This window comes from Castor canadensis, chromosome 14 (genome assembly GCF_047511655.1).
Source record: "Castor canadensis chromosome 14, mCasCan1.hap1v2, whole genome shotgun sequence".
NCBI classification, from domain to species: domain Eukaryota; kingdom Metazoa; phylum Chordata; class Mammalia; order Rodentia; family Castoridae; genus Castor; species Castor canadensis.
The window spans coordinates 38,970,358-38,993,586 of NC_133399.1; the positions used below are offsets into that span (position 1 = coordinate 38,970,358).

Below are 23,229 nucleotides of genomic sequence, written 5' to 3' on the forward strand. Positions count from 1 at the left end.
AAAGATCTGCAAGAGAATCATACACCAAGCCGGGCATGGTGGTACACATCTGTAATCCAGGCATTTCAAAGGCTGAGGCAGGAGGATGGAGAGTCCAGGACAGCCTGGGCTACATAGTGAGATGCTGTCTCAAAAACAAATCAAAAGCTTACATTGTGGTAAAATAATTTCTATTTGTTCCTTTTTTAATTTATCTGTACTGGGGTTTGAACTCAGGGCCTTCACCTTGAGCTACTCTACCAGCCCTTTTCGAGATTGGGTCTCGTGAACTATTTGTCCTGGGCTGGCTTCAAACCGTGATCCTCCTGATGTCTGCCTTCTGAGTAGCTAGGATTACAGATGCCCAGCCATATATTGCTTTTTCTGGGAGCCACTGGTGCACAGCGATATATTGTTTTTTTTTTTTTTTTTTTTTTTGAGGCAGAGCCTCACTATGGAGCCCAGGCTGGCCTGAAACTTGCGATTTTCTTGCCTCAGCCTCTCAAATGCTGGGATCTTAGGTGGCTATCACCACACCTGGCTAAGATCACCAATTACTAATGAGGTACTTGTGTTATTTTCTAATGGACACAGCCCATCTCCACTTGGGTGCTAATGTTCACTGGAAATCTTTAATCTGTAAAGCAGGCACTCTATCACTTGAGCCACATCTCCAGCCCATTTTGCTATGGTTATTTTGGAGATGGAACAAAATGCTCTTGAACCACGACTCTCCAGATCTCAGTCTCCCAAGTAACTAGGATTACAGGCATAAGCCACCACGCCGGCCTTTTAGTTACATTTTTAAAGATTAAAAACTTGGTTCCAGAGTGGCATATGCTATATTTCAAGTGCTCTACAGCCATATCTGGCTAGTAACTACGATTTTGGATGGTGAAGATACAGAGTATCTCAGACAATTGTACTACACAAAGATGGTCCAAAACAGTGCCAGGCATGGAGAAGAGTGAAACATTGAATGGAGAAACATTGAATGGAGGCTGGATGTGGTGGTTCACACCTGTAATCCCAGCCCTTGGGAGGCTGAGGCAGGAGGATATTGAGTTCCAGGCCAGCCTGGACTGCATAGCAAGACTCTGTCTCAAACAACAGCAAAAACAAAAAATGAAAACCCAGCCACGTGATGCCAGAGGCAGAGGCTGAAGTGATGTGGCCTTAAGTCAAGGAACCCTGAGGATTGCTGGTCACCAGCATCAGATACCCACACCTCGGTTCTAGACTTCTGCTCTCCAGGGCTTGCTCAGAGTCAAGGAGCCGCAGAAGGGAGGATGCAGGTATCCTCCTATATCAGTGTCTCACAGGCCTGCAGAGGCTGCATGCCAACTTCTCTCACCAGCCTTGCTTGGGGGGTGTGGCTTTTGGTATCTACTTCCTGCACCCCTGGGCCTGTCTGCTCCCCCAGAGCATCCTGGGGGCTGATCACACCTGCCACCCTGCCCTGTGGTCTTCCAGAGCCAGCATGAGCTCTGGAAACAATAGCCTGAGCAGTGCAATATGGCTGAGGTGCTGTCCTGGCAAGTAACCAAGGACTGCAGGGGACCTGGTTATCTGTAGTCAACTTCCAAAAACCTAGGGAGGCAATGTGGACAAAAAAGCAATTGGGATGTCAACTCCCTGAGAACAGAGACTGTGTCTGTCTCATGCTGTGCCTGTGACAGTGTCTGGCACATAGTAGGTGCTCAGGAAAGATTAAGGTGATAAGCCAGGCATGATGGGGCATACCTGCAATCCCAGCTACTTGGGAGTTGAAGGTCAGGAGATTACAGTTTGAGTCAGGCTAGGCAAAAGTTAGCAAGACTCCCATCTAACTAACAAGTCAGGTGTGGTAGCCCGATCCTGTCATCCTAACTTTGCAGGAATTGTAAATAGGATTGAGGTCCAGGCCAGCCCATGCACAAACAGGAGACCCTATATGAAAAAGACCTTTTGGGTGCATGGGGAGGGAGCAGTAAAAATGAGCCAAGTAGAGTCTGGGGTATGGATAAGTGGTCTAGCCCTTGCCAGGCATATGTTAGGCCCTGTAGTTAAAAAAAAAAAAGGCATAGTGGCTCACATATGTAATCCCAGTGACAGATGGGAAGATGGGGAGGATTGAGGTTTGAGGCCAGCCTAGGCAAAGAGTTAGACCCTATCTCAATCAATAAACCAGGCATGGGTGTGCACCTGTAATCCCAGCTACAAGGGAGCCAGAGGTAGAAGGATTGAAGTCTGAGACTGGCCTGGGGCAAAAACTGCAAAACCTTACTAGGAAAAGCACTAAAGCAAAAAGGATTGGGGGCATGGCTCAAGTGGTAGAGTGCCTGCCTAGGAAGCTCGAGGCTGGGTTCAAACTCCAGTGCTGGGGTACCAAAAAAAGAAAAGATGAGCTGAGTGAAGTGGCTCCATGCTGATTTTGGTTCAGAAGTAGGGTGAGTAGTACAGAATGGCGGCTCCATTCTTCCAGTTACATGACAAACCTTGAACTCATCCTTGACAGGGTTCTCTCAAATTTCATATCCAATTTATCCACTTCTGCTCTACCTTCAATACTAATTCGGAATCTGGGTACTTCTGGTCTTCCTGCTTCCATTTTCCTTTCCTCGGCTTCTTTCCCATCATTCGGAAAGCTCCTGCTAACACTTAACTCAGGGCGTGTCATTTCCCTGCTCAGGATGCTCCACAAATGCTCACTTTGTCAGAAAAAAAGGCAAGCCCCTCATAGGTCTGGATCGCTCTTCCTCCAGACTATTCAGGGTTCTCTCCCTCACTTTTCAGGTTATTTTATTTTATTTTTGCACTTTATTCGAACGCCACCACCTCAGACCCTGGCTGCCCTTCCTAAAACTGGACACCCCATACGTAATACACTACCGTGTCTCTTTCTCCTTAGAGTGTGTCACAGTCCTAAGTGTTTTTACTTACTTATCTTACGTATTTCCTGTCTTCCACTGACCAGACTGAGTCTTATGAGAATAAAAGCGGACAATCTTGTCCTCAGTGGCCGTTCAGTATTGAACGAATAAATGAACGAGTGGATCATTTCCTAGTTTTAATCCCTCCCTTCCCTACTTCCTATTCCAGCCTCCGAGACACTGGCCACGCCCCTGTGCCATGGCCACGCCCCCGATCTTGACCACGCCCCGGATGCGCTTCTCTGGCTTCGTTCCAAGCATGCAGACCCCAGTCAGCGCGAAATGGCCACAAACCATTTCCACTTATTGTACGAGGGGGGGATGCCGGAGTGACTTTTCTTCCGGAGTGAAGGACGGAAGTTAACATTCCCCTAGTCTGAAGAATATCCTTGGACTGTTGCTGCTGTGTGGGTTTCAGTTATGTCACCTATACAGACTGGGCCTTCGGAGCCTTCCTCAGCCACGGGAGCCTTTGACAGAATTTCTCGCCCCCCCCCCCCCGCGGAAGTATTGGTGCCGCCCGGCTTGGTCACGTGGGCGGTAAGATGGCGGCCCACAAAGCGCGCTGCGAGTGTTACGGCTGGTGAAGCGATAGTGGTAGCGGCAGTGGCAGCGGCAGTGCAGGCCGGCGGCGGTGGGAGTTAGACGGCCTAGCTAGTCCTGCTTCTCGGGAGCTCCACGGGGCGTTCCGGCGTCGGCGAGCACGGTGCGGGCTCGGGTCTGACAGGCGGGCATGGGGAGAGCGCCCCGTGGGGACATCTGGCCTCTGGGACTCTTGACTGGGGTCTGAAAGGTCTGGTCCTGGGGTCTCCGGAGTCCCTGCCACCTCTTCACCCCGGGTTTTGGGGACCCTGACTCCAGGGATTCCTTCGCTGGCGAATCTTGGGAGTCAGCGCGTAAGTGGCCCTTTCTCGGGCGACACTCTTCTCCGAGAGGGAACTAGTACTGAAGGATCCTTGAGACATGCGGTTCATGGGGAAGGGATGGGTCTTGGGGAGCCAGTTGTAGCGGAGGAATCCCGAGAGCGTCCCCCGGAGGGATCCCATGTCGGAGGACCCCTTTTTGGAGAGGTGGGGTCTACGGGAGATGTTGACGATTCTTGGTTTCGAGAGGTTTCCAGGAGGGGAGAGGGTCTCTTCTTAGTCATGTCTGCCTCTGAGACCTTCACGGAGGTGAGCGGATTCCTGCATTCTGTATTGGATGGGGCCGATCTCCTGCACCCCCATATGCCCACACCCTTAGACACCTCACCCAAGACAGGGCTTCCAGGTGGCTGGGTGCACTTAACACACAGGTGCAGTGCACTGCTGAGCTGTTAACTATCAAGTGTGCACCAGCGAACAAGGCTTTGCTTGGTTAAACAAGGTGGTTAAAGAAGGTAACTTGGGGGCTGTTTATGAATTTTTAAAAATTTTTTGTGATACTGGGGTTTGAACTCAGGGCCTCACACTTGTTAGACAGGTGCTCTACTACCTGAGCCACTCCACTAGCTATTTATTTATTTACTTATTCATCCCCCACACATACACCCACACCCACCCCGAGATAGTCTCCCTGGCTGACCTGAAACTCACTGTGTAGCCCAGGCTGACTTGGAACTTGCAATCCTCCTGCCTCAGTTGTGATTACAGGTGTCACCACCACACCCGGCCTTGTTTATGTTTCTGTTGCAAATGAAGACACTAAGCTGGGAGACTTTTGTCCTCTCAGCCCTAACAACCCTCCCCTCTGTTCTCATGGCTAGTAGCTCAGATCTCCCTGCTTTCCTGGGAGTTTAAGATCTGGTGCTGAGAAGGCAGCCGGAACCTTTCTGAGCTGACTTCACAGAGGCTTTGTACGGACTGAAAGAAGTGCCAGGCCCTGTCTGTCCTGGAGACGGTAACTGCTCCTTGCTCCTTATAAAAAAGGGTTGGGACGTGATGCTTTACAAAGCCGGCTCACACACTCTTGTGAGCTCTGAGGAGCCCTTTTTCAAGGCGTGATCCTTTGATGGTCACCTGTGCTCAGGCAGCCATCCATCCCTCATTAAACCCAGGGAGCTCAGCTGACGCCACAGGAAACCATAGAGGGCCCGGGGCATGCCACAACCTGCTACCTGTCATGTCTGGGAAGCACCTGCCAGGTCCTCCACTGAAGTGGAGATCAGAAGGAGGCCTTTCTCCCAGCCTTGGCTGTATCATTTCATCTTCATTCACTGGTGCGACAAAGCATTTGTGAGCTGGGCATGGTGGCCACTCCTGTCATTCCAGCACTTGGGAGGCGGAGGCAGGAGGATGGTGAGTTCCAGACCAGATAGGGCTACAGAGCCAGATCTTGTCTCAAAAAAGAAAGTGTGTGTGATATGGAGCCCAATTGTGGAGCCACACTGCTTGGTTTCATAACTTTATAGACTTCCAAAGCAAGCATACCTCTGTTCTGCAAAATAGGGACAGTCCTGGTACAGATGTGACAGAGCCATGATGAGGTTAAGTGACCTGGTGAATGTGAAGGGCTCATCAGAGTGGCCGGCACAGAGCAAGTGCTGCATAAGTGGTAGCCACTATTGTTGTGGGTTTTTTTTTTTTTTTTTAATCATCTACGGTGTGCACATTCTTCTGCTAAATGCTGGGAATACAAGGCTGGCGGTCTGTACCTTCAGAGTTCTATTCCACTGAGGGATAAGATCAACCATAAGTAGTTAAACAGTTAACATACAACCCACTGTTTAGTGGTGGGAAATGCTTTGAAGAAAAATTGAGGCAGAACTGGAAAAAGAGGTACAGGTAACATTGTAGGAAGTGATCAGGGAAGCCTTCTTTGAGGAGGTATCGTGGAGACCCAGCGAAGTGAGGATGAGCTGTGGGGCATTTGGGGAAGTGTGTTCCTCATGGAGAGAACACCAGCTGCAAAGACCCTGGGGCACAGTGGAGCCTGGTGTGTTGGAGGAGCAAAGAGGCTGGAGCAGAGAGAGGAGAGAGGGGACGCAGTAGGTTGTGCAGGACCTTGGTAGGGGGAGGGGGTTTGCTAAGGATTTTGGAGTAATTAGGAACTGGAGGGAGATTTTAAGCTGGGCAGTGATATGGTCCTGTTTGCATACTGAAAAGATTCCTGAATCAGTTATCCAAGCTGGGTAACAAATTACCCTGTACTTAACAGTGTAAGCACTGTCATGCACAGTCACCCTGTGCTTGGTTGGGCTAGGTGGTTCTGGTTCTGGTGACTGATGAGGCTGCAATGAGGACTGAGGCCTAGGCAGCCACAGCTGTCCCCACCCCATCTGTGGCTGCTGGTGGGAGCCTCAGCTCTTGCTCATGGGGCTGACCGTGGTTCCTCTAGAGACCCAGGGAGGAAGTGGCTGTGCCTTTCTACCCAGCCTCCATCATGTCTCCTGCATCCTGCCATTCACACAGTCACCCATTCAGAGTGGGCTGAGTACCAGGAAGGGGGATCACTCCAAGCTGGTAGCGTGGCTCAGTGGCAGAGCTTGAGCTTAGCATGCTGGGGGCTGCTAAGTGACCTGGAATATAGGGGAGAGGTGGTACAGAGATCAAGGCCCAGAGAGGGAAAGTAACTTCAGGGAGGCCACAAGTTGGCAGGTCACAGCCAGGACATGTGGCACCTCTCAGATGAGAAGCCACACCTAGGTCCTATGATGACCCAGCCACGAAGCTTGTCTCCAGCCCAAGCTCTCACTTTTCTGTTGTAGGTTCTTGCGGTGGAGGAGGGCTGTGGAGGCAGGTGCCATGGTGACAGAGCAGGAGGTGCAGACAATCGGGCAGATGCTGGTGGACCCCACACAGCCCCTGCAGGCCCGCTTCCGGGCGCTTTTCACGCTGCGTGGACTCGGTGGCCCCAGCGCCATCTCCTGGATAAGCCAGGCCTTTGACGATGGTTCTGCCCTCCTCAAGCACGAGCTGGCCTACTGCCTGGGCCAGATGCAGGATGCCCGCGCCATCCCTGTGCTGGTGGACGTGCTGCGCGACACCCAGCAGGAGCCCATGGTGCGCCACGAGGCTGGTGAGCAAATTCCCGTACCCTGGCTCATGGGAAGGCTGAGCATGTACGATCCCAGGCCCTTGGGCAGCCAGCATTCTGTAGAAAGTGACTGAGGTCCCAGCTGTGCACCACACAGCATCTCCCAGCAGCTGGAAGGCCCCCTCAGCCACTGCCAAGAACAGCCATGTAAGCACTGAGATTTGAATTTCATGTCAGGAAGTACTCTTCGTTTCATTTTTTGTTTATTTTGCTTTTCTTTTGTTGAGACAGGGTCTTGCTATGTTGCCCAAGCTGGCTTCAGACTCCCCTCTGGCTTCCCGCCATATTACAGAACACCGCTTTGTCTGTGCCCACTGCCACTGCATACTGGCATTCCCACTCCACTGTACTCCCAGCCTCAGGGCATTGGCATGTGCTGTGCCCCCTGCCCAAAGGCTGCCTTGGTCTGACTTGGCTAGCTGTGGTCACCAGGTGTAAGGACACATTGCTGGTGGGGTGGGGTCTATTTTCCTCATCTTTGCAGCTTCCTGTAGTTCTAAACAAGTCCAAATTCTGAAGAAGGGATTCTTTTTTTTGGTGGCCTGGGATTTGAATTCAGGGCCTCACGCTTGCTAGCTAGGCGCTCCTATTGCTTGAGCCACTCCATCAACCCTTTTTTGTGGAGGGTTTTTTCGATATAGCATCTTGAAAACTGTTTGTGTAGACTAGCTTCAAATCTCAAACTGCCTAATCTCTGCCTCCTGAGTAGCTAGGATTACAGGCGTGAACCACCAGCACCCAGCTGAAGAAGGGATTCTGATTGAGCCAGCACAGAGCCTGTGTGCACTGCTGCTCCAATCAGCCGTGGCCAGGGGCAGAACTGCCTGGAGGGGTCCTTGGCTAGAGGATTGTGAGGTGGTTGATTGCAAGGTACCATTTCCCAGCCCACTAACCAACTGGAGCTTTCTGGCTTGTTCTCAGGGGAGGCTCTGGGGGCCATTGGGAACCCAGAAGTTCTGGAACTTTTGAAGCAGTATTCTACTGACCCGGTGGTTGAGGTAAGGAGGCCTCCACCCCACCTTCTTGCCTGTCTGGGGTCCCTGGAAAACTCTACCCAGTCCTTCCTGGACCAGTCTTAGAACCTATCTGTGGTTGCCAGGGCAACCACTGGGTCAAGGATGCTGTAGGGATGAAGGAGGCAAGGGCAGCAACTGGATGGACACTTGCCGCTATCCCATCTGGCAAGACTTCAACAAGATCTCTCTCTAGCTGGCCCCATCCTGAGCCTTGAGCCTGCTATAACCCAGCCCAGCCTCCTCTCACTGCCCTTGTCCAGCCCCTCCGTCAAGACCCCCTGCTGTCTGCCTCCACCACCGCCCCTTGGCCTGTGGGGCCTCTTCAGGAGTCTTCTTGCGCCTTCCCCATGCCTGCCTTGTGTCCATTTGTGTGAATTAATTAGTTCACCCTTTAAAAGTGTACACTGAAGTGGGTTCTCGTACATTCAGAATCATACAACCACCAATACCATCCAATTCCAGAACCTTCTCATCACTTCAAAAAGAATTCTCATGTCCATAAGCAGTTATGTCCTGTTCTCCCTCATTGTGTTCACTTCCTGTCTGGATTCTCCTGTTCCAAGCGCTTCCAATCAGTGGAGTCACATGCTGTGGGGTCTTGTTTGTTTGCCTCTCTCACTGGTCCATCCATGTCCTCAAGGTCCTTCCATGTCATAGCCTGTGTCACAGCCTTGCTCCTGTTCCAGCTGAGTGATGCTCCAGTGTGTGGATGGACCGTGTTGTGTGTGTCCATTTGTCCATCTGTGGACACTGGGCTGTTTCTCCCTTTTGACCATTATGAATTGTGCTGTGGGCTGGCGGATACATGTCTTTCTGTTCATCTGTCACCTGCCTTTCTTGGTCATTTCCTCAGTCTCTTTCCCTGTAGCCACGGGTAGGGATTGAAGTCCACTGGTCTCGTCCATGCTTAACTCTTCATGGTGTGTCATCACCTGGAGGGCAGAATCCCAAGTCTTATGACAGTCCCCTGGTCCTAGCATAGCCTGTTCTAATCCTCCTAGACCCCTGCTGCTCACTGCCCCCCACCCCCCGCCACTGTGTGTCCCCCCCCCCATGCCTCAGGGCCCTTGCACTGGCTGTTTCCTCTTTCCTCAGGTCTGGCCTGTCTTCCTTTCTTGCTTGCTTCAGGTCTTTGCCTTGAGGTCACCTTCTAAGAAACCCCTGTCCTTCTGTCTGTCCCCTGGTCACTCCCTGATCACATCCACCCTACTGGTCTGTTTCCAGTCTAAAATGATTAGTCCCTTGTGGGTCATCTCAGTTCTCCTAAACCAATATCCTGGGAGGGTGGAGACGGAGCCGATTATGTCTACCCCATGTCCCTAGCATCAGGCCAGGACAACAGCTGCTCATGTGCTCCTGTCCCCCACAGGTGGCCGAGACATGCCAGCTGGCTGTGCGGCGTCTGGAGTGGCTGCAGCAGCACCCTGGGGAGCCGGTGACCTCAGGGCCCTACCTCTCGGTGGACCCGGCCCCCGCTGCTGAGGAGCGCGACGTAGGGTGTTTGCGTGAGGTGCTGCTGGATGAGGCCCAGCCACTGTTTGATCGCTACCGTGCCATGTTCGCCCTGCGCAATGCTGGGGGTGAGGAGGCTGCCCTGGCGCTGGCTGAGGGTGAGCAGGGTGCTAGGGTCAGGGTGGAGGTCAGTGTCCCTCTGCTGGGTTCAGGGATGGCAGCCGTGACAGTGCAGCAGTGCACTGCGGGGCTCTGTGGGACCAATGCAGGTGCCACTATCCAGGTGTCTCTGGTCCCCAAAGCTCCAAGTCAGTCCCCCAGGGGACGGGAGGGGCCTAGAGACAGGGGACCTGCTTTCCACCCTCATCCCTGTCCTCCCTTCTCCCCTGTGCGGGCAGCCATCGCTGGCAGTGCGTGACACTCATCTCCCCGCAGGCCTGCGCTGCGGCAGCGCCCTGTTCCGTCACGAGGTGGGCTATGTGCTGGGCCAGCTGCAGCACGAGGCAGCCGTGCCAGGGCTGGTGGCCGCCCTGTCCCTGCACACCGAGAGCCCCATGGTGCGGCATGAGTGTGCCGAGGCCCTGGGCGCCATTGCCCAGCCGTCCTGCCTGGCCGCTCTGCGGGCCCATGCTGCTGACCCCGAGCGTGTGGTGCGTGAGAGTTGCGAGGTGGCCTTGGACATGTACGAGCATGAGAACGGGCCGGCCTTCCAGTACGCCGATGGCCTGGAGCGCCTGCATCCTCACCCCGGGACGCCACCCCTCAAGCCTTGACCCGGACCCCGGACACCGTCTGCCTGCTCTCTCCTGGACCCTGGCCACTGGCCCATCCACCCCAGATGCTGGCTTCTCTCCCTGTCGCCTGCTGTCTGTGAACTCTGCAGGGTCACTTCTCCCCAAGAGGGTTTAGGTGTCTAACTGGGTCTGTGTGAATTGGATCTCATTTACGCCCTCGGTCCGCTTGCTGGGTATAGACTCCCCCTGCTTCCTCCCCAGCTGTCACCTTGGGCTGGCGCTTTTCCATCCGGACTCCTGAGCACACTGGAAGCCCCCCCAAGCCTGGGGTGGGACACTGGAAAGGGATTGGGTGTGTGGCCCTGGGTGGGGCATCTTGAGAAGGTGGGTGTTAGAGAAGCCCAGGCTCAGAACTGGGGCTCTGGGAAGGGGCTTGAGGTGACAGTGGCCCTGGTTTTGCTAGGATCGAGGGCAGGGCCTGGGGGCTGCTAACCTCCCACCCTGGGGTGGGCTAGGGACACAAGCAGACTGCAGGATTGCCCAAATGGAATATTAAATTATTTTTGCCAAGTGACAATTCCTTGAGTGTGTGTGGGGGGTGGTGGACCACTCTCTGGGACCATGACCACTTTTGTGTGACAGGTGTCTGGAGCAAGAGATCCTGGGATACTCTCCACTAACTTCAGCCTGGGCCCCTGTACCTCTGGTAACCTTGGAGGTACAATCTACCCAGCCAGCTCCCTCCATGGGGATCTTCGGGAACAGCCCTCCACAGAGTCTCTGAGGCTTTTTGGTTCTCTCACTCACTGTCTGAGACTGGGTCTCCCTGTGCAGCCCAGGCTGGCCTGGAACTTGTTATTCTTTGCCGCCTGAGTGCTGGGATTTACAGGTGTGTGCTGCCATGCCTGGCTTCTTGTGACATCTCCGCCCCTGAGTACTTTCTGTGATGTAGCTGTGGGATCTGGGCTCAGCAGTTCCCATTTAGCTGCACTTTTCTCTGTGACAGTCTCCCAGCACTAGTCCCCACCCCCACAGTTCTGGCCTCCTTTCCCTTCTGTCCCTGTCACCTCATCCTCACTCTCCTAAGATGACCTTGTGTCATACTTGAGCAAGAAAAGGAAACAACTCCCACCTGCCCACCTGCTCTTGACAGGGTCCCCCACACTCAGCAGCTTCAAAACAGCACTTGGGTTGACTTGTGTCTCCCCAAAAGATAGATAGAGCCATGTCGTGACCCTCAGCACGTGGGGATGGGACCTCACTTGGAAGTGGGTTTGGAGGTGTTACTAAGGCACAGATCGCAAGATGAGCTCATTCTGGATTTAGGGTTGGGCCTGCCCATTGTCCCAGCTGTTTGGGTCTGAAGCTAAGGAAAACTTGAGTCCAGGACTTCGAGGCCAGCCTGAGCTGTACGGAGCTTGGAGGAAGGAAGAAGGAATGGAGGGAAAGAAAGGAAGAGAGTGAGGGAAGAACCCTATGGGGATACCATGCCCTACTGGTTTCCTCAGAGCCAGTGACAGCTACCAAGAAGGCACTGCGGGAGCTTTCACAACCCAAACTCACTGCGGTGGTCATTTGTGTGGATTTTCATTGGTCCCATGAACACCTGGCACAAGGTGGACACCAGTACAGGACGTTGGGTCCTCAGGACACCGCTGCCTGATGTTCCTCATCCTCGCAGGCGTCCCTGCCTCCTGCTGCAGCTATTCTCCCTGAACTTCTAGCTGTCACCTCCCTTCCCCATCAGCACAGAGGGGTTCATCACTTTACAGTTTCCTTTATCTGGACCAGCTTAGTGGCCTGCTGCCTGGTCCTTGTCAGCCCTTGCACCATCTGCCCTCTCTGCAGCAGCCACAAGAGGTCGCCTGTGAGCACTGAGTCCCTCTGCCCACAACCCTCTAAGACATCCCCAGGTCAGAGCACAAGTCCCCGCTGCAGTGCACGAGGACCTTTGTGACCTGCCCCATTCCCTCCTCCTCTCCCCTTTGCTCCCTCTGCTTCAGCCATGCAGGTCTCATCTCCACTCCTCCAACACACCAGCCCCTGTCCTGCCCCGGGGCCTTTGCCCGGGCTGTGGCCTCTGGAATGCTCTCCTCCCAGGTGCTCCCAGGGCTGGTTCCCGCCCTATTTGAGGTCTCTGCTGACTTGGCTGCCCTATTTGGAACTGTCTCCCCCGCCCATGGTCCCATACCATTCTTCGCTTTCTGAAATACATCTCTTTTCCTAAGGTTATATTTCTAGTGCTTATCTCCCTGCTGGGACAGACACCAGCTCCATGAGGGCAGGGATTTTGCCCTGCTGTGTCCACAGCTGTGTCCTAGACCCTAAGCGTGTCCAGCTACAGTAAAGCTCAGTAACAGGAGGTGAACAAACGAGTGGAGAAAGCCAGCTATGAGAAAATGTGGGGTATAGAGAAGGCCTGGCATGTGCAAAGCTCCTGAGGTCAGGACAGACATGGAGTCTTGTCTGCTATGGCTGAAGTGGAGTGAGAGAGGAGGTCAGTGGGCGGAAGTGACTTGCTATGGGATTAACCCGGGCAGATGGTGGCCTTTAAGGAGTCACCCAATCCTCTTAACTCAAAGCTCTTTAATATTTCCGTTGTGTGAGTGACCTCCAGGCCGCTCCTGCTCTGGGTGACTGCCATGCCCGAGCTGCTGGACAAGCAGGAGGCTGAGAGCTGGAGTCCAGCCCCACCGATGTATGAGGAGTACCGGCCACCCCCGCTGGACGCCATCCGGCTGCCACGCTACGTGCTGTACCTACTGATGGCTACGTTTCTGGTGGTGGCTGTGGCCTACGCCATCGTTGGCCACCTCATCAAAGACCTTGCCCATGACCTGGCTGGTGAGCTGCTGCCCACTGCAAATCTGGCTTGGGCTAGGGTGCTCCAAATGAGGGGGACCCAGGGGCCGCTCCTAGCCAGCAGGAGGGAGGAGGGCGGATAGCGTCTCACCAGCTGCTCTGTGTAGACTGGGCCTTTGGCCCGAAGCCAGACCAGGAGGACGCCCCCCGTGAGCTGCGCACCAGCCTGGAGGGTGAGGACCTGGAGGAGTTGGATCTGCAGCTGGCCCTGGCCTGGCAAGGGGATGAGGGCACTGGTGGAGGTGGTGAGGGAGCCCCATCGAAGCCCCTGCCCAGGCCCCCCGCCGCCCCTCCATAGCCTTCAGGGACCTACCTGGCCAAAGCTCCTTTTGGAGGCTGGACTGACAGGCCCTGGGGCAGCAGCTGGAACTTTGTGCATGGATCTGGCCCAGGGAGGCACACGGTGCTTGCTTATTTGTCCAGCAGGGTCAGTGGCCAGACCCCGGCCATTTCCACCCAGCCTGCAGCCACGCCATCCACGATCTTTATGTATACATATATAAAATATTTGCTAAGTCAGTCCTTTCCACGTGTTATTCTCTTTGGGCCTCCCAGGGAGCTCCTTTCATTCCATTTTACAAATGGAAGCACTAGTTAGAATGAGCCCAGCTGGGTAACTGAGTAGGAAGACAGAAGCTCTGGGTGGGTTTCTGCCCTTGCCCACCCTGCAGGAACCAACCCTCTCCCCACCACAGCACACCTCTGAATTGTCTCCACCCTCCACCTCAGCTGCAGGGTCTACATATCTGTGGGGCATGGTCCTGATTTCCCAAACCAGTCTACATCAGCTGGAGAGCAGTTTCCTTCCCTTCCAAGCCTGGCACAGGATAGGGTACACAGCAGGGGCTTAATATATGCCTGTCTGGCTGGTTCAAGTGGGCCTGTGACTTTTCCTGGAGCTGGGATGCCTGCACTCCATCCTGGCTCTGTCTGTGGTCAGCCTCCGACTTCCGGGATTGAGGCCCAGCGCTCATACAGCAGGCGCCGCACAAGCACGTATGTGGTGGCTTCAGGCCTTTCACGTGCCTGGGCTGTGGCTGCTCCTGGGCAGCCTAGGTGGGGTTCCCCTTTGCCTGGGCAGGGCTCACTGTCTCATCAGCTCAAGGTCCAAGGTGAAGGGCAGAAGAGCATGCATCGTGAATCATCCACAGCCCTGATGTCCCCATTAACTAGCCACCTCTATAGAGCGTCTGGATCCGGGGATGGACAGTGGGCAAGTGACCCTTAGCCACCCATGTGCTGCCCCTGAGTCCTGGCAGAGGCACAGTGTGAGCTGGGGAGAGAGGTGTGTGACAGAGAAGGGACTTCATATTGGGGCTCTGACCCCAGCTGCTTGCCCTGGGCTCTGCAAGACTTTGTGGGATGTCCACAGAAGGAAGTCGAAGGCTGTGCAAAATCGCTGGACGTGGGGTCTCGCGTGAATGTACAAGCCACCAAAGGTGACGGCATTCCAGCTGTATTTGCAAGTTCACCCTCGCTGGACACAGGGGCAGGGGGCTGCAAGGCAGGGAGAAGGTTAAAGTCACCTCTGCAGCAGGAACCAGCTGCCCGGGGGGTGACCCTGAGGCGATGGCGCAGGGAGGATGACTCCCCGAGTTAATGTTACACCAGGCACAGACTCTGCCCTCCTGGGGGACAAGGGCGCGTGGCAAGGGGCAGCACAAGGAGGCCCCGCCCCCATGCCCTGGGCCTCGCCCGCGTCCTGCCTCCGCCTTGTCCCCGCCGCAGGGGCTGCGCACACCGCAGGTGGACCCGACCCGATCCTCCGCGCGCCCGCCAGCTGCTGACTCGCTGCACCGCCATGGACACCCTGGGAACGCTCCTCGTGCTGGGCGCCCTGCTCCTCTCGCCTGCAGAGGCTCAGCAGGGTAGGGCTTGGGACGGGGCCATGAGATGGGGTCGGACCTGGGCTCTCCATCGCCCCATTTCCTACCACGGGAAACTGAGGCCCGGAGAGGGCGCAGAAAGACAGGAGGCAAGGAGGCCGCCCTTGGCCTCTTGCTCCCTTTTGGCATTCGCTCCTGGCCTCCCTCCCTCTTGTAAGCTCTCCCTCCTTTGCGGGGGGCTCCCCTCTCCAAGACCCTCCCCTCTCCAGTTCCCCACTCTCTTGCTCCCTCCCCCTTAGAATCTCCGCCTCCTTTGTAAGCCCCGCCCCCAAGCTGCGCCCCTCCCTGAGACCCCCTTCTTAGCCCCCTGGGAGCCCTGCTTCTCCCTCTGAGCCCCCTCCTCTTTTATAAGCTCCGTCCCTTCTGAGACCACCCCGTCTGCCCCCTTTGAGCCCCCTCCTCCTTTATAAGCCTCGCCCCCTCCAACATCCCCTCCCGGACCCCAAACTCCTTCCCCCTCCCATGAGGACCCCTCTGTCTCTCTGTCCCCGCCTCGATGATCTGTTCCCTCTCCAAGACCCCCTCTGTTCGAGCACCCCCAGGACCCTGCTCCCTCTCTCTAAGCCTCCTCTCCACCCTCTCCAGCCACAGAGCGTCACCTGAAGCCGTGGCTCGTGGGCCTGATCGCTGTGGTCAGCTTCCTCTTCATCGTCTTTGTGCTCATGCTGGCCAACCGCATCTGGTGCTCCAAAGAGAGGTGGGGGATCCCCCGCATCGCATTCCTGAAGCACCTGTCCCTTCTCCTCCCTGCTTCAGGCTCTGTCCAAATGTTGCCCCACGCCCAGCTTCCTGACCCTCTCTGGTCCCTTCCCCTTCAGCCCCTTTTCCCCAACTCACCCATTTTCCTGCCCCTCTTTGTATCCTCTCCCCTCTGGGACCAGATCCTGCCCCACCCCTCCTGACCAAGCAGCCAGGCAGCCCACCTCCTCCTGCTGCCTGGATTTCATCAGCCGGGAGAAACTGAGGCAGGGACTATCCCCACCCTCAGCTCTTCCTCCAGCCTCATGCCACACACCCCCATCTTTGCAGAGCTGAGGATGAAGAGGTCGCTGTGAGAATGGAGCCCAATCCGTACGAAGACACAGAACCCAGGTACTGTCCGTGTGAGCCCCTTCCAGAGGTGGGAGAGCAGGTGCACACAGATGAACTATTTCTGTCCTTGAGTACTTCCAGTGCATTCCTGCCCCAGGACCTTTGCACATGCTCATCACTGATGAGAACACCTTTCCTCACACCTCTTGGCTAGCTCTGCCTTCAGTCAGTGCTCAGGAGTTTGCTCTCCCCAGAGCTTTGGTTCTAAAGCCCTGTCTCTTTCTTCCTCACACCTAACCACCAGCTGAAACAATCTTGATAGTTTACTGGTCTCACAGCACTAGATGGTGGCTTTCAGAAGGTGGGACTTGCTGTGACCCTGTCTCTCATGCCCAGCACAGGGCCTGACACACAGTGGGCACTTAGTACTTGCTGAAGAATACTGTGCTGTGTGTGTGTAGGTTCCCTCCTGACCTCTGCATCTCCTGTGGCTCTGCTTCTTCCTGGATGATGGTTTGGAGAGGGGGATTGGGGTGTGCTCAGGGCCAGAGTCCAGCTTGAGCCAAGACTTGGGACAAGGGCAGGAGTGTGTAGGATGGGGAAGATGCACAGCTGAGCCCAAGACGGGCCTCAGGGAAGTTGGGGAAGATGCGTGGACATGAGTGTTGGCTCTAAGCCCAGCTCTGCCCCAGGGAATGAGATTCCTACTCCCAGGAAGAAGTGGGTGCTCTCCATCCACTATTCTGCTCCTTGTCCGTCCTCCACCCACCCACCCATCCATCTGTCCATCCATCCATCCTCCACCCACCCACCCACCATCCACCCATCCATCCACCCATCCATCCACCCACCCATCCACCCATCCATCCACCCACTCATCCATCCACCCATCCATCCATCCATCCATCCACCCATCCACCCATCCATCCACCCACCCATCCATCCACCCATCCATCCACCCACCCATCCACCCATCCACCCCTCCATCCACCCATCCATCCATCCACCCATCCATCCACCCATCCACCCATCCATCCACCCACCCATCCATCCACCCATCCATCCATCCACCCATCCATCCATCCACCCATCCATCCATCCATCCATCCATCCACCCATCCACCCATCCACCCACCCATCCATCCACCCACCCATCCATCCACCCATCCATCCACCCACCCATCCACCCATCCACCCATCCATCCACCCACCCATCCACCCATCCATCCACCCATCCATCCATCCATCCACCCATCCACCCACCCACCCATCCATCCACCCACCCATCCATCCACCCATCCATCCATCCATCCACCCACCCATCCATCCACCCACCCATCCATCCACCCACCCATCCATCCACCCATCCATCCACCCACCCATCCATCCACCCACCCATCCATCCACCCACCCATCCACCCATCCACCCACCCATCCACCCACCCATCCACCCACCCATCCACCCATCCATCCACCCATCCATCCATCCATCCACCCACCCACCCACCCACCCATCCATCCACCCATCCATCCACCCACCCACCCACCCACCCATCCATCCACCCATCCACCCATCCACCCACCCATCCATCCACCCACCCATCCATCCACCCACCCATCCATCCACCCACCATCCATCCACCCATCCATCCACCCATCCACCTCTCTTCTCCTACCCATCTGCCTACCAACCCACTGTCCATCCATGGAGAATGGAGCCTTCCTTCTCCATGACTATGGAGAGGACTCACTGAGCCCTGCTCTGGAGCCCCTCCTCACAAGACGCCTGCCCCACAGGTGACTGTCCACTCAGTAGGAATGATTGTTTCTTATTCTGGTCTGGGGCCTCTGTTTCCCTACAGTAGAGAAAGCAGGACAGAGAAACGAGAGAAGAAGAAAAAGGCCAAAAAAGGAGAGAGCAACCTGGGATTGGAGCTGGAGGAGAAAGCATCCTCGGATGAGGAAAAAGTAAAGAAGACAGTTTTGTGAGACGCCCTGCTGCCTCCTCCAGGCAGGCCTCCCGAGATGCCTCTTCCATCTGCTATAAGCAGCACCCTGGACTTGAAGACCTTCCAGGCTTCTGAACACAGTGTCCAAGGAGGGCTCAGAGAGCATCATGTGCTTTTTATGGAGTTCCTTCCTGATCTTGACCCCTCCTGGGGGTTCTTATGCCTAAGGAAAAACTTCCAAATGCCAGCACCTCTTGCTTCCACCTCTTTCTATCCACTGCTTAATTTCTTTTCCCTCTGCCTGATGTCTGTCCCCTCCCACGCAGCCTCAGGGCCAATATGGAGACTGCAAAATGAATCCATAGGAGCCTTTTAGAAGACTCTTGTTGTTTCTTGACTCACTTTCCCTTGGGGGTGGGGCGGGGGTGGAGGCTCCCAACGCTCGGGCTCCCAGGATTAAAACACTGACTGAGATCTTGATTTTGCTCCTGGAGCCCTGGACTTTGAGCCCCGTTTCCTGGGAAATCCTTGCTGGCTCCCCGGGTTTTGGGGCACGTGACTTTCTGGGAGGGCTTGGAGGATGGGGTGCCCTGGGCCGGAGGAGCACTTTCTCCTCTCCGTTTCCGTCCCCCGTTCCCCCTTTCTCCTGGCTCTGGACATCGTCCTGGACACGGACCACTTTTTAATGAGGATTTTGTTTTTCATTTTTATTAGTATATATTCATTGTATAGGGGGAATCCACTGTGACAATTCCGAATAGCCTTCCATTTTACATTGGTTAGGTCACCCACCATCTCCCCCCGCCATGCCTTTAATAAGGATTTGGTAAAGGTGTCATTTGGGGTCCCATGCTGGGGCCTGGGATTGGGGTTCCGGCGGGATCCGGCCCACACGGGAGTTTGTCTCGGAGCATTTCCAGGGTCGTCCACCAGGGGGCGGAAAACCCTAGACTAATTCAGCGTAGTCAAATGGCCAAGTGGGTCCCCCGCCCCGCCCCCCGGCTCTCCTCCGAAGCACCTGGTTAGTCCCAGTTTGCGGGTGAGGGCGCTGAGCCTTAGAAAAAGGGACGTCCCCAGAGCAGCGCTCCCGGCCCATGGCACCGCTGGTGGGGAGCCCAGGCAGCCCCAGGGATGGAGGCATTAGCAGGTTCCCGCCAAGATCAACTTTGGAGGTTTGTGTCCTGGGATGGTCCCTGGCGTGTGTTCTTTCCTGCCCTTTGCAGGGAATGCTGTGTGGCCCTGGGAAGGTGGCCTGACCTCTCTGAGCCTCGCCTTGGCTCCTCAATGTGGGGATGAGTTCTGACCACCCAGAACGTGAGACTGGTGAAGGTTGAAGGAGGCGCCGGGCGTGGCTGGGGGCTCCTGGGGAGATGGAGGTGGTGGTGAGGGACTAGGGAGACAGGGAAGGGGGACCCACTCTACTTCCTGGAGCACTCGTCAAACCCTGCCCTGGATAGGCCACGTCTTCCTCGGCCCTGCCTTATCCCAGACCTGCGGGGCAGAGACAAGGACCGATGGACCGGGACGGGCAGATCCTGGAAGGTCCCCGTCTGTCCCTCCCTCCAGCTCTACTCCTGCGTCTGCAGGCTCAGGCCAGCCCTGAGCCTTGGCAGGAGGTGGACCTCAGCCTCGCTGCCTGGCCCCGCTCCCGCCTGCAGCCGCCAACAGTACGCGGCTGGGGGGTCAGGGGGCCGCGCTGGCCGTCCTCGTCCTCATCTTTCTTGTCATCCACGTCCTGTAGGGATCCTCAACTAGTGGGACCCATCCTGTCTCAGCCCCTTCCCTGCCCAATCCCCTCTCCTTCAGCCCCACTCCGAGCCCCTCCGCATAGACCCAACCCCTCTCCTTCTCCGCCCCGAGCCCCGCCCTCACTGCCCCGCCTCCTCTGTTCCTCCCGTTGGCCCCGCCCCCTCGACTCAGCTCCGCCCCTCCGAGCCCTTCCCGTCTTAACCCAGGTTTCCTGGTCCATCAGGGCTTGCAGTGGCTTTCCCTGCTGACCAAGCCCATCTTAGTATGTGCTTCAGATGGAATCTATACCGTCTTTATCCCTCTCACCCCATCCATTCACTCTCCACTTACCCATCCGTCCTCCATCCATTTTTCTACACATTCATCCACCCCTTCACCCGTCCCTCTACCATCCATTCACTCCGCCATTTTCCATCCATCCACACCCACAAACTCACCCATGCATCCTTAATCTTTCCATCCGTCCGTCCATCCATTCATCCATCCAGCCACCCCTTTTATCCAAAGATCCATCCATCCTCCCATTCCTCCATCTATCTAACCGTCCGTCCATCCACCCATCCTTGCACCCATCCTCCCCTCCATCCACTCACCGACCCATCCATCCAGGGTATCCATGCGTCCACCCATCCACTCAAGTGTCTGCCCTGCCTCCCTCAGTCTATGCACCTGCTCATCTCTGCCGTCCATCACTCACACCAATTGAGACCCGGGAGGCAGAGGGCTCTAGATGCAGAGTGAGGGTTTGGCTCAACCACTTCTTTCTGCTCTGACAGGGCAGGTGTCCTATCCTTGTCTGAATCTCCATGTCCCCTTCCAGTAGCCTAGGAACAGGGCAGGGCTCATGGGGGTCTGGTGAGAATTGTACGGGGCCTGGAACACTGAGTCCTCATTAAATCAGATGATGGAGGTTTTATCTGGGTCCGTCTCACAGCAACAGGGACAAGGAAGAGAGGGAAAAAAAGAGAAGTTAGAGGAGGGTGCCCAGGAGGGCGGACCTGCAGGAGAAAGAGGCAGGCCCCTCCCCAGCTATGAGAGTTGAGTACCTCTGTGGAACAAGCTCCCAGCCTGCCTCCTCCAGGCAGCCTTCCTAGGCAGCTAAACAACTCCTTCTGGGGCCCAGGGAAAAGTGTCCAGTGGGACCACCCTCCTACAATCCCCCTCCCCAGACTGGTCCCCACCTAATGATTCCTCTGGAGCTTGGATGGCAACTCCTGGACAAAGAGCTCCCCAAACCTCACCCCAGCCTCAGCATTCTCTCCTGTACCAAGTCTCCTTCTCAGGCATCATTTTTACCCCCTGCCTGGTTTCTTCCCCCACCACCAATTTCTATGGCCCTATGTGACTGTCTAAGCAGACAGCATCTCCTGTTTTTGCCTCAAGAGCTTCAGTGAGCTCCCAAGAGCCCTCTGCTGGCCTCCCTGAGTATGTGTCACGTGGGGCCCAGAGAAGCCTGCTGTTCTCCCCTCACCCGAGAGAGGCCACTCCAGGGGAAGGAAGGTGGAGGAACCAAGCACCCGATCCCACCACCTTTTCAGGATTTGCAGGTCCAGCCCCGGGCATCTTTGCTGCTCCTGAAGGTTGGGCCACACCGCAGGGCCATTTTTGTGGAGATGGGAGTTCTTCCCTCAGTGCACTGTAAATCCTGGGGGCAAATCCCCTGTTCCCTGTCCTGCATCCCTGGTGGCCAATCCATGGAGAAGGAGGCTGAGCCCAACTTCCTTGCTGTGTGACCTCAGGCAAGTTCTTCAACCTCTCTGTGCATAAAAAGTAGGTCATTCACAAACTGTCGTGAAAACTAAATGAAAACATGCGGCTAAGTGCTGTGGCTCAGTGACACACTATCTGAAAAATAACTAAAGCAAAAAGGGCTGGTGGAGTGGCTCAAGTGGTAGAGCACCTGCCTTGCCTAGCAAGCATGAGGACCTGAGTTTAAACCCCAGTATTGTAAAAAAAAAAAAGTGTAAGCTGAAAAGAGAGGGAAACTGATCCTCTGGTCAGATTTCGGGAGCTTTAAGGCTAAAGGCTAAGTTTTTGGATCATAGCTTTGTTTTTTCTGTTTTTTTTTTTCAGTACTGGGTTTTGAACTCAGGGCCTTCACCTTGAGCCACTCCACCAGACCCTTTTTTGTGATGGGTTTTTTTGAGATAGGGTCTCACAGATTATCTGCCCGGGCTGGCTTTGAACCAGGATCCTCCTGATCTCTGCCTCCTGAGTAGTTAGGATTACAGGCGTGTGCCACCAGCATCTGCCTCTGGATCATGGCTCTTGGTGGCAGTTTTCTTCCTCTGCCTGCTAGGTAGGAGGTCTGGGGGTGGTTCCTTGGAAGAGAGGCAGCGCTGGGGGTGGCAGTGAAGAGAAAAGGGGACCTATCTGGGATTCTTCCTTTCTGCTGGCAAGAGACTTCCCCACTAGAGGACTTTGGAATCTATTATTTAATTATTTGGAGACCTCGGTCTCACTGTGTAGCCCAGGCTGGCCTTGAACTCCTGCCTCGGCCTCCTGAGTGCTGGGATTACAGGCGTGCACCACCATGTCTGGCTTTGTCAACTTTTTGCATGGGCATTTTGAGTTGTCTCAAGCCTGTCCCCCTTGCATGGTGGGGAGCTAGGGATGGTAATCATGTCCAGTTCTGCACAGCCCTGAGTAAGCAAGAATTGCTCCCCCGCAGTAAGCAATGGCTGAGAACCTGGGGCTTTTCCTTGAGATCTAGGGGCAAGTAGTAGGGATGGGGGAGGAGGCCAGGGGCTCCGCGCTTCTGGGCCAGGCTCCCCGATCAGCCCAAAAGGGGGAGCTAGAACCTCGATGATGAGGGTTCACCAGTCCATGCTGGGGGGTAATACCAGGACTGTGCCGGGATCTGGGGTCCCCACCCCAACCCCATTGACTGCTAGTGGGCACTTCCTGGGACTATTTGTCCTCTTGTCAGGCCCACATGGTGGCCTCTTGATGTGTCCTGCCTCCTCCCTTCATGCCTCAGTTTTCCCACTGTGAAAAGGGGGTGTGACAGGGCCTGCCTTGCAGTCCTGTGCTAGGCAGCAGAGGGCTTGGCTCGTCTACCCTGGGGTCTCTTGGAGGGTCTGAGGGGGATTAGAATGGGAGGCAGGATGGAGGGCCCAACCCAGCCAACCAAATGTGACTGCTTCTGGGCACCATGGCCTTTCTCCTCCCTGGCCCTGGATTTGAGGAGGCAGGCTGGGAAAGGCAGCAGGGCCTGGATATGGCCACACTGAGCCCAACACGATCAGAAGGGATGGGGACAGTGGGAGCTCAGAAGGCCAGGGAGAAGAGGTGTTAGAACAGCGGGGCGCTGGTGCTCACACCTGCAATCCCAGCTACTCAGGAGGCAGAGATCAGGGGCATAGCCAGTGCGGGCAAATAGTTCACGAGACCCTATCTCGCAAATACCCATCACAAAAAAGGGCTGGTGAAGTGGCTCAAGGTGTAGGCCCTGAGTTCAAACCAGTACTGCACACACACACAAAACAAAATTAAAGAGGTGTTAGAAACAAGTCAGGTCCCTCCCTTCTCTGTCCACCACCCTCCATGGCTCCCACCTCCCCTCAGGGTCCAAGCCCAAGTCCTCCCTGCAGCCCACAGGGCCCTGCACGACCTATGGACCTGCCCGTCCCCTCTGTCCTCTT

General features: G+C 55.5%; 2 protein-coding genes across 5 annotated transcripts; both read left to right on the forward strand.

Annotated features, from left to right (window-relative positions):
* The first annotated feature begins 3,391 nt into the window (after positions 1-3,391).
* Positions 3,392-10,281, forward strand: Dohh (deoxyhypusine hydroxylase). 2 transcript variants are annotated; one of them, XM_020164687.2, is made up of 5 exons: positions 3,392-3,597; positions 6,577-6,887; positions 7,827-7,903; positions 9,291-9,501; positions 9,809-10,281. In XM_020164687.2, exons 2-5 carry the CDS (start codon positions 6,614-6,616, stop codon positions 10,144-10,146), a joined length of 900 nt encoding a protein of 299 aa, XP_020020276.1. In that variant the 5' UTR covers positions 3,392-3,597; positions 6,577-6,613; the 3' UTR covers positions 10,147-10,281. The 2 variants fall into 2 exon arrangements, with proteins under 2 accessions (XP_020020276.1, XP_020020274.1); XM_020164685.2 differs by having other exon boundaries at positions 3,393-3,597; positions 9,291-9,531.
* Positions 10,279-18,214, forward strand: LOC109687043 (small integral membrane protein 44). Of its 3 annotated transcripts, none has more exons than XM_074054296.1 (4): positions 10,279-12,951; positions 13,077-14,837; positions 15,885-15,947; positions 17,750-17,836. In XM_074054296.1, exons 1-2 carry the CDS (start codon positions 12,750-12,752, stop codon positions 13,265-13,267), a joined length of 393 nt encoding a protein of 130 aa, XP_073910397.1. In that variant the 5' UTR covers positions 10,279-12,749; the 3' UTR covers positions 13,268-14,837; positions 15,885-15,947; positions 17,750-17,836. The 3 variants fall into 3 exon arrangements, with proteins under 3 accessions (XP_073910397.1, XP_073910396.1, XP_020020277.1); XM_020164688.2 differs by lacking the exon at positions 10,279-12,951 and adding an exon at positions 15,441-15,552 and having other exon boundaries at positions 14,657-14,837; positions 17,750-18,214; XM_074054295.1 differs by lacking the exon at positions 10,279-12,951 and having other exon boundaries at positions 14,554-14,837; positions 17,750-18,214.
* The last annotated feature ends 5,015 nt before the right edge of the window (positions 18,215-23,229 follow it).